Source organism: Gamsiella multidivaricata (genome assembly GCF_025024155.1).
Source record: "Gamsiella multidivaricata strain RSA 2152 chromosome Unknown BC939scaffold_8, whole genome shotgun sequence".
Classification (NCBI taxonomy): domain Eukaryota; kingdom Fungi; phylum Mortierellomycota; class Mortierellomycetes; order Mortierellales; family Mortierellaceae; genus Gamsiella; species Gamsiella multidivaricata.
In genome coordinates this window covers 62,480-74,952 of record NW_026251716.1, presented here as the reverse complement: position 1 = coordinate 74,952, position 12,473 = coordinate 62,480, and the positions used below count along the sequence as shown (strand labels likewise).

General features: G+C 47.9%; 4 protein-coding genes across 4 annotated transcripts; 3 read left to right on the top strand and 1 right to left on the bottom strand.

Moving 5' to 3' along the window:
• Positions 1–1,095: 1,095 nt before the first annotated feature.
• Positions 1,096–4,159, top strand: BC939DRAFT_439804 (fimbrin). The gene is made up of 7 exons (XM_051554006.1): positions 1,096–1,325; positions 1,541–1,700; positions 1,963–2,182; positions 2,366–2,750; positions 2,878–3,191; positions 3,279–3,907; positions 4,026–4,159. The coding sequence occupies exons 1-7, from the start codon at positions 1,240–1,242 to the stop codon at positions 4,077–4,079; spliced, it is 1,848 nt and encodes a 615-aa protein (XP_051415980.1). The 5' UTR covers positions 1,096–1,239; the 3' UTR covers positions 4,080–4,159.
• On the bottom strand, positions 4,146–5,340 carry BC939DRAFT_439803 (uncharacterized protein). Its single transcript, XM_051554005.1, has 2 exons — positions 4,989–5,340; positions 4,146–4,863 (listed from the first exon to the last, which is right to left on the bottom strand). The coding sequence occupies exons 1-2, from the start codon at positions 5,084–5,086 to the stop codon at positions 4,293–4,295; spliced, it is 669 nt and encodes a 222-aa protein (XP_051415979.1). The 5' UTR covers positions 5,087–5,340; the 3' UTR covers positions 4,146–4,292.
• A 1,098-nt stretch (positions 5,341–6,438) lies between these two features.
• BC939DRAFT_473771 (P-loop containing nucleoside triphosphate hydrolase protein) lies at positions 6,439–8,414 on the top strand (the record flags this gene model as incomplete). The annotated part of the gene is made up of 5 exons (XM_051558371.1): positions 6,439–6,884; positions 7,015–7,412; positions 7,523–7,657; positions 7,755–7,805; positions 7,891–8,414. The coding sequence occupies 5 exons, from the start codon at positions 6,439–6,441 to the stop codon at positions 8,412–8,414; spliced, it is 1,554 nt and encodes a 517-aa protein (XP_051415978.1).
• Positions 8,415–8,760: 346 nt separating this feature from the next.
• On the top strand, positions 8,761–12,407 carry BC939DRAFT_439794 (6-phosphofructo-2-kinase-domain-containing protein). The gene is made up of 10 exons (XM_051554004.1): positions 8,761–9,279; positions 9,408–9,458; positions 9,640–9,719; positions 10,275–10,461; positions 10,589–10,616; positions 10,778–11,039; positions 11,138–11,270; positions 11,392–11,646; positions 11,751–11,846; positions 11,970–12,407. Exons 1-10 carry the CDS (start codon positions 9,057–9,059, stop codon positions 12,248–12,250), a joined length of 1,596 nt encoding a protein of 531 aa, XP_051415977.1. The 5' UTR covers positions 8,761–9,056; the 3' UTR covers positions 12,251–12,407.
• Positions 12,408–12,473: the final 66 nt, after the last annotated feature.

Here is a 12,473-nt window from a genome sequence, read left to right as displayed (position 1 = left end):
TGGCATGAGGACGACAGCGACGAGAATGGGAGGCAAGGAGAGCAATTTGGATATGGGGAACAAAGGTTGATCGGTGTGAACTGCAGGAGGAAACAGCGATTGTCCTTCCCTTGGATCGGATATTGGTTTATGATAAAGGGATACACCGGTAAATTATATATAAATGAGATAAAGAGACGGGGACGACGCAGGAAAGGGTTCCCATATCGTCCAAAGGGATGGTTGTTTTATTGCGTGTGGATGTGGGCTCGAAAATCCTGTAGGGCTTCACAGAGTTTATTCGTTTAATTGCATTAAAAGAGATGTGGACGTTCTATTCCGCTGGACGCGAGAGTTCCTTCATTACCATGCGGGGAGATTATTCTGTAGAGCGTTGCATGAAAAGGCTGCCTAGATCTCGGGAACTGGTTGGTAGAACGTGCGTGTTTTTTTTTTTTTTTTTTGCCCGATCGTATCTCGGAGAACTACATGAGCACGCGCCCATTCGACGACGAAGGCAGATAACGAACGATAAACACAAGTAAGAAAAACGCGCTTGTTGATTAGAAGATATTAAAGGCGGGCGTAATAATCTCAACGGAAATTGGATGTGCATTCTGTACTGTGTAGCATGTTCTTTGCAGAATGACGATCCACTTGCATGGGGAGGGTGTGTCTAGGCATATGAAGATATCCATTGCGATATGGACGCGAAGTACCGTGACAACGCAACGCGTTGATTAGGATTATATGCTCGGTATGCATCTACGCCCCTCAGCGTACTTGGCATACAGGAGGTGCACTGCGAATCCGTTGCTACCAATTATTTACAAGGCGGCGCTTGATACCGTGTCATATAGGCGATAGTGCCGATGGAGATGGTCATCGTTTCCTTGGCGCCTTGGCATGTTGGGGGCGTATTTGTTCACCCCCTGCGAACGAGGACCAGTGGGCTGTTGGCTGCTCAAGTTCAAAACGCCAGGAGGATGAAGCGGAGGCACAGCAATGGCCCCAGACATGGGGAGGCGAACGTGTGTGCAGTTACAGAGGGAGACAGCGCTGATTTGCATTTAATTGAACACGGCTGTTCTGAGACCGAAAAGAACGCATCGTGCCGTTTCAGAGGAACGAAGCGACACGAGATTCGATTCCACAGCGCCTGTCGTCATATTTCTTCTGCCCTCCGCCCTCCATCCCTCCACATTCAACTCTTTCCTTCCCCCCCCTCCTCATCCATCACCTCACAACCACACGCCACTCATGGTCGTCATCAACTCGGCCCTCCTGGCCAAAAAGTTTCCGCAGTTGCCTGTCAACGACGTCGACAACCTTGTCAACCAGTTCCGGTGAGTTGCAACCAGTTCGCTCAACCTCCTACTCTCTCCTCAGCCAGGGTCAGGACGGATACGATGCGCTGTTCCATGGACTCAGCAATGGCCGTGGATAGGCAGATGACATCATAGAGTTTTTCTGCGTCCAACCAGACGTGTTCTTCACACGTCTTAGCCTTGGCCCAGAACGCGCCAAATACTCATCATTCCGCTCTTCACTTGACACTTAGTCGCTTCGATATCGACGGACGTGGCCAAATTGACCAAAAGGACCTTGTTAAGGTCATCCAAGAGATTGGTGAGGGTCAGTCCTACGATCAGATTCGCGCTACCATCAAAACGGTTGACATCAATGCCACCGGAAAGGTCGAAGTCGACGAGTTCCTTGAGGTAAGGAAGAAGGAGATTGTTGCTTTTATTTTCACACGCGCAGACTCCCGCGCAAAAAAGCTTTTTTCACGAGAAAAGGAGGGGTTTGCCGCGTGGTCGACTTCACCGACCAGCGACGATACAACAAACATGACATCTTTTATCTCTCATTATCTCTGCCACTGCTGTTAGTTTGTGTTCTCTCTCATCTAACCATTTTCTTCTCTCTTCTTTCCTATCCAATCCTTGCGACGCTCCGGAACATGCTCCATAACAACCACAGATTGTGTCCAAGTTGCGCGAGGGTGGTGCCAATGCCCCAACGTCGGGCAAGAAGGTCATCCAGGTCAAGGGCGCCAACCAGAACATCACCCACTCTATGAACGATGACGAACGCTCCGAGTTCACGGCACATATTAACTCTGTCCTGGCCGGCGATATGCATATCGGAGACAGGATTCCTATCCCTACACATACGATGCAGGTCTTTGACGAGTGTCGAGGTAAGAATTTGGAAAAGAACACGGGAGAAGCAATTGAGAGACGAGGATAAACCTTTTTTGCGACCGTAGAGATTTTCACGGAGAGTCGACGAACAGAAACGACGACGCTGTTTGTTGGAGAGCGACAAACCTATCTAGCGAGACCTGGGCAGTAAATTAATACGATCCATTTCACACAAATAGATGGTCTTTTGCTGTGCAAACTCATCAACGACTCTGTGCCTGACACGATCGATGAACGTGTCCTGAACGTTAAGAACAAGCTGTCCAACTTCCAGATCATCGAAAACAACAACGTCGCTATCAATTCGGCCAAGGCTATTGGATGCAGTATCGTCAACATTGGACCTCAGGATATCATGGACGGACGTGAGCACTTGATTCTGGGTCTCATCTGGCAAATTATCAAGGCCGGTTTGCTTTCCAAGATCGATATTCGTCTTCATCCCGAGCTGTACCGTCTCTTGGAGGAGGACGAGTCTCTGGAGGCATTCCTCCGTCTTCCACCAGAGCAGATTTTGTTGAGATGGTTCAACTACCACTTGAAGGCAGCAGGATGGCACCGCACGTAAGTTTCGCGCTCTTCACCAAGAGGCGCTCAACGGTTAAGCTCTTTCTATGGCTCTTGCGAATTGAGTACAGTGATGTTCTATTTTTTCTCACCTTCATCTATTATCTATTGTGCTCTCTCACAGTGTCAACAATTTTAGTACAGATGTCAAAGACGGTGAAAACTACACAATCCTGCTTAATCAGCTGGCGCCGGATCTTTGCTCCAGGAACCCACTTCGGGAGAACGACCTCTACACGCGTGCAGAACAGATTCTTCAAAACGCAGAAAAGCTCAACTGCCGCAAGTATTTGTCACCGCAGTCGCTCGTTGCTGGAAACCCCAAGCTGAACTTGGCTTTTGTTGCCAACCTGTTCAACAACCACCCTGGTCTCGACCCACTGGAGGAGGTTGAGCGTCCAGAGCTGCCTGATACGGAGGGTGATCGTGAGGCCAGAGGTAAGGCGACATTTTACTGGCTACGTATCAGTGTCCACTAGAGAGCCGGATACTAAACGATTTCCCTTTGTCGTTTGTAATCTCTAGTCTTTGCTCTTTGGCTGAACAGTTTGGATGTCGACCCTTTCGTGAATAACCTGTACACCGATCTCCAGGATGGAGTGGTTCTCTTGCAGGCATTTGACAAGATGCACCCAGGCATTGTGGACTGGAAGCGCGTCAGCCGTAGACAGCCCCTGAACCGCTTCAAGCAGGTCGAAAACACCAACTACGCTATCATGATCGGACAGCATCTTCGCTACACACTCGTCAACATGCAGGGCGCCGATATTGTGGATGGAAGCCCTACGCTGACGCTGGGCATTGTCTGGCAGATGATGCGCGAGAACGTGACCCAGACGATGAAGAAGCTGTCAAAGTCTGGAAGGGATATCACGGATATGGAGATGATTCGTTGGGCCAACGAAACTGTCCAGCGCGGTGGCAAGACAAGCAAGGTCGGTAGCTTCAAGGATCCGTCATTCAAGACTGGAGTCTTTGTATGCGATGTCCTGAATGGAGTGCGCCCTGGATCGGTTGACTACGCTATGGTCAACCGTGGAACGTCGTTGGAGGACGCTAAGCTGAATGCCAAGTACGCCATTTCGGTTGCAAGAAAGATTGGCGCAGTTATCTTTGTCCTTCCCGAGGATATTATTGAGTGCCGTGCTAAACTTGTAAGTTGGATGATGCCATTGCTGCTGCTGTTGCCTTCAAATGTTGGGCGACATGTTTTTTTCTAGTACAAAGACACTAATGCTCGCCATTCCCTTGGTTTCCTTTTTGTACCTCTAGATTCTTACCTTCATCGGTTCTCTGATGGCTATTGACACAGCTGGCAAGGCGTAAAAGAAAAACAACGAAGACATCTGCTCATCAACCATTGTAATAAAATAATTTTGCGTCTATGCTGTTGTGCTGGACTTGATGGATGTTACATTGTATTGTGTGATCAGAATACCACCAACGACTTTATTAGGATATTAGAACCATGAGTTGGGTTGAGTATTAGTTGTCGGCGCACTGCCTTCTAGGTGTGATAGAGAGTTGTCCCTTGATGCTTTACGAGACCGCGCACTTGTCCTTGTCCTTCTTCCCTGTTGATGGTGCCGGACGGCGACCAGTGTTCGATGCCGTTGCTCTAGATTCAGCTGCTGCGGCTGCTCTTGCATTCCTGGCAGCATTGGCAGCATTGGCAGCATTGGCAGCCTTGAGCGACAAGTTGCCGTTGTTGTTGTTGTTGGCTCCGTTGACAATGGGGCGTGATGGGGTTGCTGCTCCGGCTCCGGTTTTTTTTCCATTTGTCTGTTGCTGGCTTGCACAGGCATGGTCGCCCTCCAGTCGATGCTTCAGACAGTAATTGAGTTGACATTTTTGACAGACAATTGGGATGGCGGAGCGGTTCTTGCATCCTTTGGCATTACAGGCATTGGTATAGATGGGTTTTGAGACGGTAGTGGCAGGTTCAGGACATCCGGCTGCGATGTGCTGCTCCATTCTGAGGTTTGGATCCTCGCCCTTTTTGATGGGGACGGGTTTGTCGCATAGAGGGCATATTGGTACACGCTGGTCCTGTTGGGTTGCATCGCCCTTGTTAGGGCAGGTGTGGTCCTCTAGTTTCCAATGGTCCTGGCTGCAAATGGATTCAGGAAACAAAAACAAAAAATAAAAATGAGGAATAGCGAGGTTAGGTGATTGACTATTGGTTTGGGCATGTTGTCTGCGGCAGATAAGAAGCAGCCTGTTGATGGAAAGTACCAAAAGATTTGCTTGCAGTACGGACAGGTGTAGGGCAAGAAGTCGAGTTGGGAGCAGGTTGCATGGGAGCAATGCTTGCCGATTGAAGGGAGCTCCATGGAAGAGGAGGAGGGGGTCGGTTGGTTGGTTGGTTGGTTGGTTAGTGATGAGGCGAGAGCAGGGAAGAGAGCGTGAATGTGAGATGGGATGGTGAATTGAGAATACAGGAATGTGCGGAAGAAGATGAGCACGCCGCTGTTTATTCACAAGTATTTATAGGTCCCATTCGGTGCCTGAGGATTGCGTGGCGAGTGAGTCGTAAGTCGTTCCATGGAACGCTGTGTCATCATCAGTGCCCAGAGAGAGAGAGGGGGAGAGGGGGGCGGCTGTGTTGGCGGGAAGCATAATGTTTGCCCCTGTGTGATTGGCCAGGCCAATGACGCAGTACGAGTCTTTAAGAACTACATACAAAAAAAGAGACAGAAACGAGGGTATCAAACCATTCTATCCCAGCTTGGACAAGTAAAAAAAAAAGAGATCGGCGTGTCTATTCTATGTACAAAGCGGATGGTGCAGACTCTTTATATCTTTTATGCTTGGCATGTCCATCCAAAAAAAAAAAAAAAAAAAAAAAAAAAAAAAGACGGACGAATACAATCCTGGACCAACTTCAAGGGCGAAGAAAGTAGCCATGCTGAGATAATGGAAGCACCTGAAAACGCAATCGTTTCATTTCTTCTAAAACCGAAAAGGCGGTTTAGCATGCCAATTGGTTGCAGTCTATCTCTCACTCCCGTTTCTCGAACAAAATCCATGTAGCGCAAACTGGCTGAAAACCATTATTTCCTTCCGCTACTTATATCCAGTCTGGTCCTCCACCTTCCTTGTAGGTGGGCCAGGTCCGACCCTCGTTGGCATCTTTTTCTCTCTTCTTGCCTTGTCCTCCCTCCTCGACATTCCTTTATTGGACCCGAGCATCCCTCGCTTTAATTACAGTCTCCTCCACTCCCCTCTCCTTCAATCATTTACTCATCTTCTTCATCATTATCATATCATCATCCTCACCACCATCATCATCATCATCATCCCCAGGATAACGTCTCATCCAACGGCTGTCTCTTCACCCTCATCTCACACCTCCTTATTCGCCCCCTCATACAACCATTGCACACTAGGTAACCATAAACAGCATCCCTCCTGCAACGCCTCCTCGACTCCACTCGATCGAATCCACCTCCGGTTACTCCTTAGTCGATCATCCACTTCTCTATCCATCGCACGCTCTCAAATATTTTATCCTTTTCTAACGCCCGCTTCTTCTCTTTCCTTGCTCGCTATTTGACAGTGGTATCTAAAAAAACATATACATATATTTATATTATTTTTTCTCTGTCTGCGCGAGTGTGATTCCTACAGCCAGCAGCACACTCCTTCCTGCTTCAAATCCACACATCCAACAAAGCGAGTTATCATGCTACGCATGCGCAGGATCGCCCTGGTGTGCTGCTTCCTCTCCATCTGCCTGGTTCTTATCGTGCGTCTGCCCTCAAGAAACCTGCTCTCTGGGATTCTCGAGGCAGACCCACAGGATGCAGAGCGTATTATGATGGAGAGGTATGCCCACAGTCTTCAATTCAAGGGTAAAGTCAGGATAAAGTCACTGGCGACAGCCCTGGAAGACGACCGCAGCGAAGACATCGATATGTTGCCCAGGCGTCTGACCAAGAAGGAGAGGAGTACAACCGTATATTACCCTCCTGCCTGTAAGAATGGAAGACATTGGCAGATATGCAAAAAGATCGTGCCGAGCTTCATGATTGCTGGTGCAGAGCATAGCGGAGCCAATGTTCTTTACGAGGCCTTCCGGACCCATCCCCAGGTCTGGGATCTTGTCAAGTCGAACGAGATGTATGAGAGGTATGTTCCCCGGTACCGAGTCTGTACACTTGAGGCTAGAGGCGGGTGTATCCGAAATGTAGACTAAAAAATCGATTTTTTTTTGCTTTGTCCCACATTCGCGGATACCATTTCAATTTGCGGCGTCTAGGACCGGAAACGCCTCATTGCTGGATGTTCCCGATAGCGACGAGACACCCTTCTTTGGATCCCAGAGCTATAACGACCTCGACCCAGCGACGAAGAACCTCGAGTGGTATCTACAGTATTTCCCCTCGATCAAGGACATCCCAGTCAGTTCACATAATCCCGTTCTTTCTGGAGAGTCGCTTCCCCATATCCAACATTATGGGCTCAGCCACGTCAACATGGAGCATCAAGATTCGCCCAACTACAATGACCAAAAGATTCTTGTTGGAGAGTGTGCGCCCAGTTATCTTCATATGAATGGTGCCAGCAAGAGGATTGCGAGCACTATGCCCGAGATCAAGGTCGTCTTCATCTTCCGCGATCCCATCGACCGCGCCTACCTCAATTACCTGGAGCAGAGTATGTGGAACAATGTCTTGGTCTTTGTGTTTCTGCGCTGACGTGACACATTGATTATGCACATGTACCATGTTTACTAACCTATTGTTGTTATGTAATGAACCGAATAGAACAATATGCTGCGGGATATAGCTTTGAGGAGATCGTTGCGGAGGAGCTGTTGATTCTCAAGGAGTGTATTGCGCGCCCAGGAAGCAAAAAGTGGACAGAGTTCTTGCGGTGCCATTCAGAGGAAGCTACCAAAAGTAAGTTTGGGGACGATGGCCTAATCGTTTTGATATTGCTAACGGGTGACTTTCTTCATACTAATTTTGATCTCTCTTGAATCATTCGCGGCCATAGCTGCCAAGCGGATGGGTCTTCCTAATCGACCAAGGTCCAACAATGCCAGAGGTAAGCCTGGGTGGTATGCTGCTTATCGATTGTTATTTGTCGACTGCCAGGAAGCTGATAGAGATCCTTGATGCTACTGTATTAGATCCCTCTGCTCCATTGCTCAACCTGATCGTCAAGGGTCTTTACTACTCTCAATTGCACGAGTTCGTGAAGCACGTTCCGTTCACCAAGATCTTGGTATTAAGAACCGAGGATCTTTACGACAGGAAATCGACTGTCTCGACCATGGTTCGGCTGTCGCACTTTTTGAACCTAGACCCATCCCCCTTCATGAACTTTCCAATCGAGATCGGGACCGACCCCATGGCACCCTTGAGACACGGTGGCGCAGGATTGAAGATGTTTGGTGCTAATGGAATTATTGTTCAGGATGAGGACGATCTTCTGGACTCGAACGAGGATCCTGAATTCGAGTATGAGCACAAGGTATCGAGCGGTTCAACGGGATCTTCGTCATCACACCCAGTCTTTTCGGAGCCACCACTGGAGCTGTCGACCCGGTTCCGCCTTCAGCGTGTCTTTGAGCCATTCAATCAGAAGCTGGTCGACATGTTTGAGCATCGACAGGATTTCCCGGGATGGGAATACGATGTCGATCGCGGATAAAGCGAGTCGGCAGATCGGCAACGAACAGAGAGCTACAACCGGCAATGCAGCGATGCTCTCACTTTCACCCGCATAGACAAATTAACACGAGATACCATAGCGACAGCCAATCCATCTATTCTTACATATTATTTAATAAAAAATATAAATAAAAAAAACAAGCGCATATTATATTGATATCTCCTATAGAAAGACTGATCTTGAAGCACCATGTGGTATCGAACCTTCATTCGGCAACAAAGGGCCGTGCCCTGGGAGGATGATTCAATCCCCCTTGAAATGATTTAGATATAAAGGATCTAACGTCGCCGTAACAATGCAACGGGTTCCCTTATCTAAACGTCTACGGCGAACGAACCAGCTCAACCTGTCCCCCTCCTACTATGATCCGCCTTTACAACCCGGTTGGGCCACAAAAGGCTTCCTCCAATTGACCGCGTTGCATCTTGTGCCCTTTCTTTTTTCTTTTTTTTTTGCTAGTGCAGGGCAAGTTCACACGTGACTCGGCGCCTTTTACTACAGCGTTTATCAACCCCATTCAAAAAAAAAAAAACACACACACACATATCTCTCTCTCTCTCTCTCACAACTAACCAGCTCCTCACAACTACACTCAACTCCAGCAACGACGACGATCTCTCGATGCATAAAGATCCTATCCAGTTTACAAATCCCCTGCTCGGAACCGGCACCAGGCCCGTGGCCGTGAACATTCCCACCTCTGTCACACGTCTGACCAACGCCAGTACGGTTGTTGGGAATGGCGTGTCCCTCGCCTCGAGTGCAGGGTCTGTCTCGGCACTGAGACGGCGAAGCCTTTGCTCGATTGATCAGCCAGGCATGGTCATGAGCAAATTACCACAAGGTAATGATGACAGAAGTTGGCATGCTAAGCGCAAACCACGTCAAGGAATGAGTCCGTTCAGTGTGTGCACGGTCAAATTAATTGATACAACTCCTCTTTTGCGCAAAAAAAAAAAAAAAAAAAAATAGAGCTCGAAGACACCCAGCATGAGTTTGGCTCCAAGCTGGTCGTTATAATGGGTAAGCCGGTGCTGCATGGTTTCATTGCTTTTATATTGTGGTTCCTCTCTCTCTTCTTCTGCTCAAACGCTTTTCGCGGAGACTGACTTTGTATGGCCAAGATAAAGCTGACATCAAGCCTTTTTTTTTCTTATCGCTTTCTCTTAAATTTTTTTTTTTTATTTCGTTGACCGTGCGTTAGTTGGATTGCCCGCGCGAGGCAAGAGCTATCTGGTCAAGAAGCTGCAGCGTTATCTGACCTGGCTTCAATATGACACCAAGGTATAAGAAAAAAAGGAGCAGTGCGCATGAAGGGAGATGCGAGATAAGCAGCGATCTGGGGGTAGGGGGAGGGGGAGGGGGAGATACATGGAAAGACAAGGAAATGAGGATAACGCCCGCATTTTTTTTGTCTCGATAAGAGAGAGAGAGAGCCATGAGTCCATGGGAAAACCAGATTAAGAGGTGGTCAAATGTTCATACGGATTATCGTCAGCATCAACGCGGAGAACTCTAAAACACCTCAAGTAAACGCGCGCACAACAACTGGAGTGGATTCATTGGATGCTGCACCGCTGGATCGGCTCTTTTGTGCGACTCGCGCTGTTCCTTTTCCGAACGCCCTCATACCTTTCATTTCTACTGCTCACTCACTCCTTGCGCACCGTTATTGATCCCATTTATATCCTCTTCTGAGACCGGATGGAATTATTGTATTATGGAGTGTTGCTGCATGTGAATATCGCCTTTTTTTTTAAAAAAAAAAAAAAAGACTCTGCTTTATCACGCTATTGACATGCTGTCACTGTATCCTTCAACCATACGCCTCAACTGTAGGTGTTCAACGTCGGAAACCGAAGAAGAATCGCATCCAAAGGCGACAACAAGGACGGAACGAGCCATTCGCATGCGTTCTTCGACCCCCAAAACAGCACAGCCAAGACGATGCGTGACGAATTGGCGCTAGATAGCCTGGAGGAACTTATTGCCTGGCTAAAACAAGGGGGCCGTGTCGGCATTCATGGTGCGAATTGAAGTTTTTTTTTTTGCGCACTTGGTTTCTCTTACATCAAGCGCTAATGATGCATTGGTTTGGGTGAATGGGCCTAACCCATTTTTATTCTCTATTAATCTGTCTTGTATACAAACAGATGCGACAAATTCTTCTCGGGAAAGAAGGTAACAAGCAAAGGAGAGAGAAAGAGAGAGAGAGAGAGAAATTAGGACGGGATGATAGTTGTCCAATGGATCTAGGATTTTCCAGCCTATGACATAACGTTGTGTTCAGCACAGATATTGACGCTCTTCCGGTCTATCAATCGTACTCTGCAAACGTATAGAAAAATGCTGTTGAACCGATTGGATCTGGAACCAAACTGCAGGGTCCTCTTTATAGAATCAATATGTACGGACCCCGTGGTCCTTGCACACAATATCACCATGAAGCTGAGCTCGCCCGATTATAAGGGCATGGACGAGGCACAGGCGCGGGCCGACTTTAAAAAAAGATTGGAGAACTATGAGAAAGCATATCAAACGCTGGACGAGGAGGATGAGGAGGAAGGGATCCAGTATTGTAAGCTGATCAACGTTGGAAAGAAGGTATGGGTTCGAGGGAGGACTTTTATTTCTCTTTTTTGGTGGCCTCCTGTCAGTGGTACTAATAAGGAGGAGATTTTTTTTTTTTTGTATCACAACAGGTCATTGCGTACAATATTCAGGGATATCTTGCAGGACAGTGCATATTCTACTTGATGAACTTCAATCTGTCCCCGAGATGCATATGGCTCACACGGCATGGAGAAAGCGTTGATAATATCGTTGGAAAAATCGGTACGGGAACTGAGATTACTTATCGACAACAAATGCAATTGTTTAGAGTCGGCAGAGCTTCACTCATATTCCTAACCTTTTGCTCTACTTTAATGCTCTGACGCTGTGTTACAATATACAGGAGGGGACGCGCCATTGTCGGCCAAAGGAAAGCGATATGGCGCGTGCTTGTCACGGTTCATTAATCACCAACGCCAGGAGAATGAACGGGCAAGGCAAATGGAAGCCGAGGCAGGGACGGCGATCACGCCTCAACGGGAGAAAACTGTTGCTGTATGGACCAGCATGCTGACGAGGACCAAGGAGACCGTAGAGGAATTTGATCCAAAGGAGTACGACATCAAGCATATGAGGTTCCTGAATGAGATTTACGCTGGTGAGTTATTCAAGTCTCTGATCGGAGGGCGAGACCTAGGCAGATGATTGTCAAGCAAGCGAGGCAGGAACTGATGCTTTTATCCCTGTCTGTTTTTGTCACAGGCATATGCGAGGGTCTATCCTACAACCAGATTGAACAGCTGTATCCTGAGGAGTTTGAGGCACGGAGGATCAACAAGTTGTTTTATCGTTACCCAGGTACCGTCCTCGTTCGAGTTCTGATTTGTAACAGAATATATATGCCCAGAGGATATGATTCTGTGAAAATTGAGCAAGACAAGTGTTCTAATTTTTTTTTTTTTTTTTTTTTTTTGCTTGTAGGAATGGGTGGAGAGTCCTATCTGGATGTGATTCAGCGAGTGAACCCGTTGATTGTTGAACTGGAACGGATGACCTCGGATCTTGTGATTGTCACCCATCGGGTGGTTCTCCGTATCCTGCTGGGATACCTGATGGACATTGACCGGTCAGCGATGCCGGAGATGGAGGTGCAGCTGCACACGTTGTATTGTGTGGAGCCCAGGCCCCACGGGACGGTTGTGCGCAAGTTCAGATGGGCAGAGGAATTGGATTGGTTTGTGGAGGAGCCTGTTGTTGTATAAGAAGCAAGCAAAGCGGGCGGTCGTCTCTCTTTTTTTTTCGCTTTCGGGTCTTTTCTCTTTTTTTTTCCTTGTGGGGAAGGGAGGAAGAAGGGAAGAAGAGACAGAGTCGAATAAATCCCTTTTTTTTTTCTGTTCGAGCGAGTATTATTAAAAGCATGCGATTATGTCGAAGAATGCTGTGCTGGATGCAAAGATCTGTGGATCGCGTGTTGCGCAGTGTCGC

Coding starts and splice junctions, on each gene's coding strand:
- BC939DRAFT_439804 (XM_051554006.1), top strand. CDS start 1,240: ATGGTCGTCATCAACTCGGCCCTCCTGGCCAAAAAGTTTCCGCAGTTG. Junction 1,701..1,962: donor AAGTCGACGAGTTCCTTGAG/GTAAGGAAGAAG, acceptor TAACAACCACAG/ATTGTGTCCAAGTTGCGCGA. Junction 3,192..3,278: donor GGGTGATCGTGAGGCCAGAG/GTAAGGCGACAT, acceptor TGTAATCTCTAG/TCTTTGCTCTTTGGCTGAAC.
- BC939DRAFT_439803 (XM_051554005.1), bottom strand. CDS start 5,086: ATGGAGCTCCCTTCAATCGGCAAGCATTGCTCCCATGCAACCTGCTCC. Junction 4,864..4,988: donor TACTGCAAGCAAATCTTTTG/GTACTTTCCATC, acceptor ATCCATTTGCAG/CCAGGACCATTGGAAACTAG.
- BC939DRAFT_439794 (XM_051554004.1), top strand. CDS start 9,057: ATGCATAAAGATCCTATCCAGTTTACAAATCCCCTGCTCGGAACCGGC. Junction 10,617..10,777: donor AATTCTTCTCGGGAAAGAAG/GTAACAAGCAAA, acceptor GCAAACGTATAG/AAAAATGCTGTTGAACCGAT. Junction 11,847..11,969: donor GTTGTTTTATCGTTACCCAG/GTACCGTCCTCG, acceptor TTTTGCTTGTAG/GAATGGGTGGAGAGTCCTAT.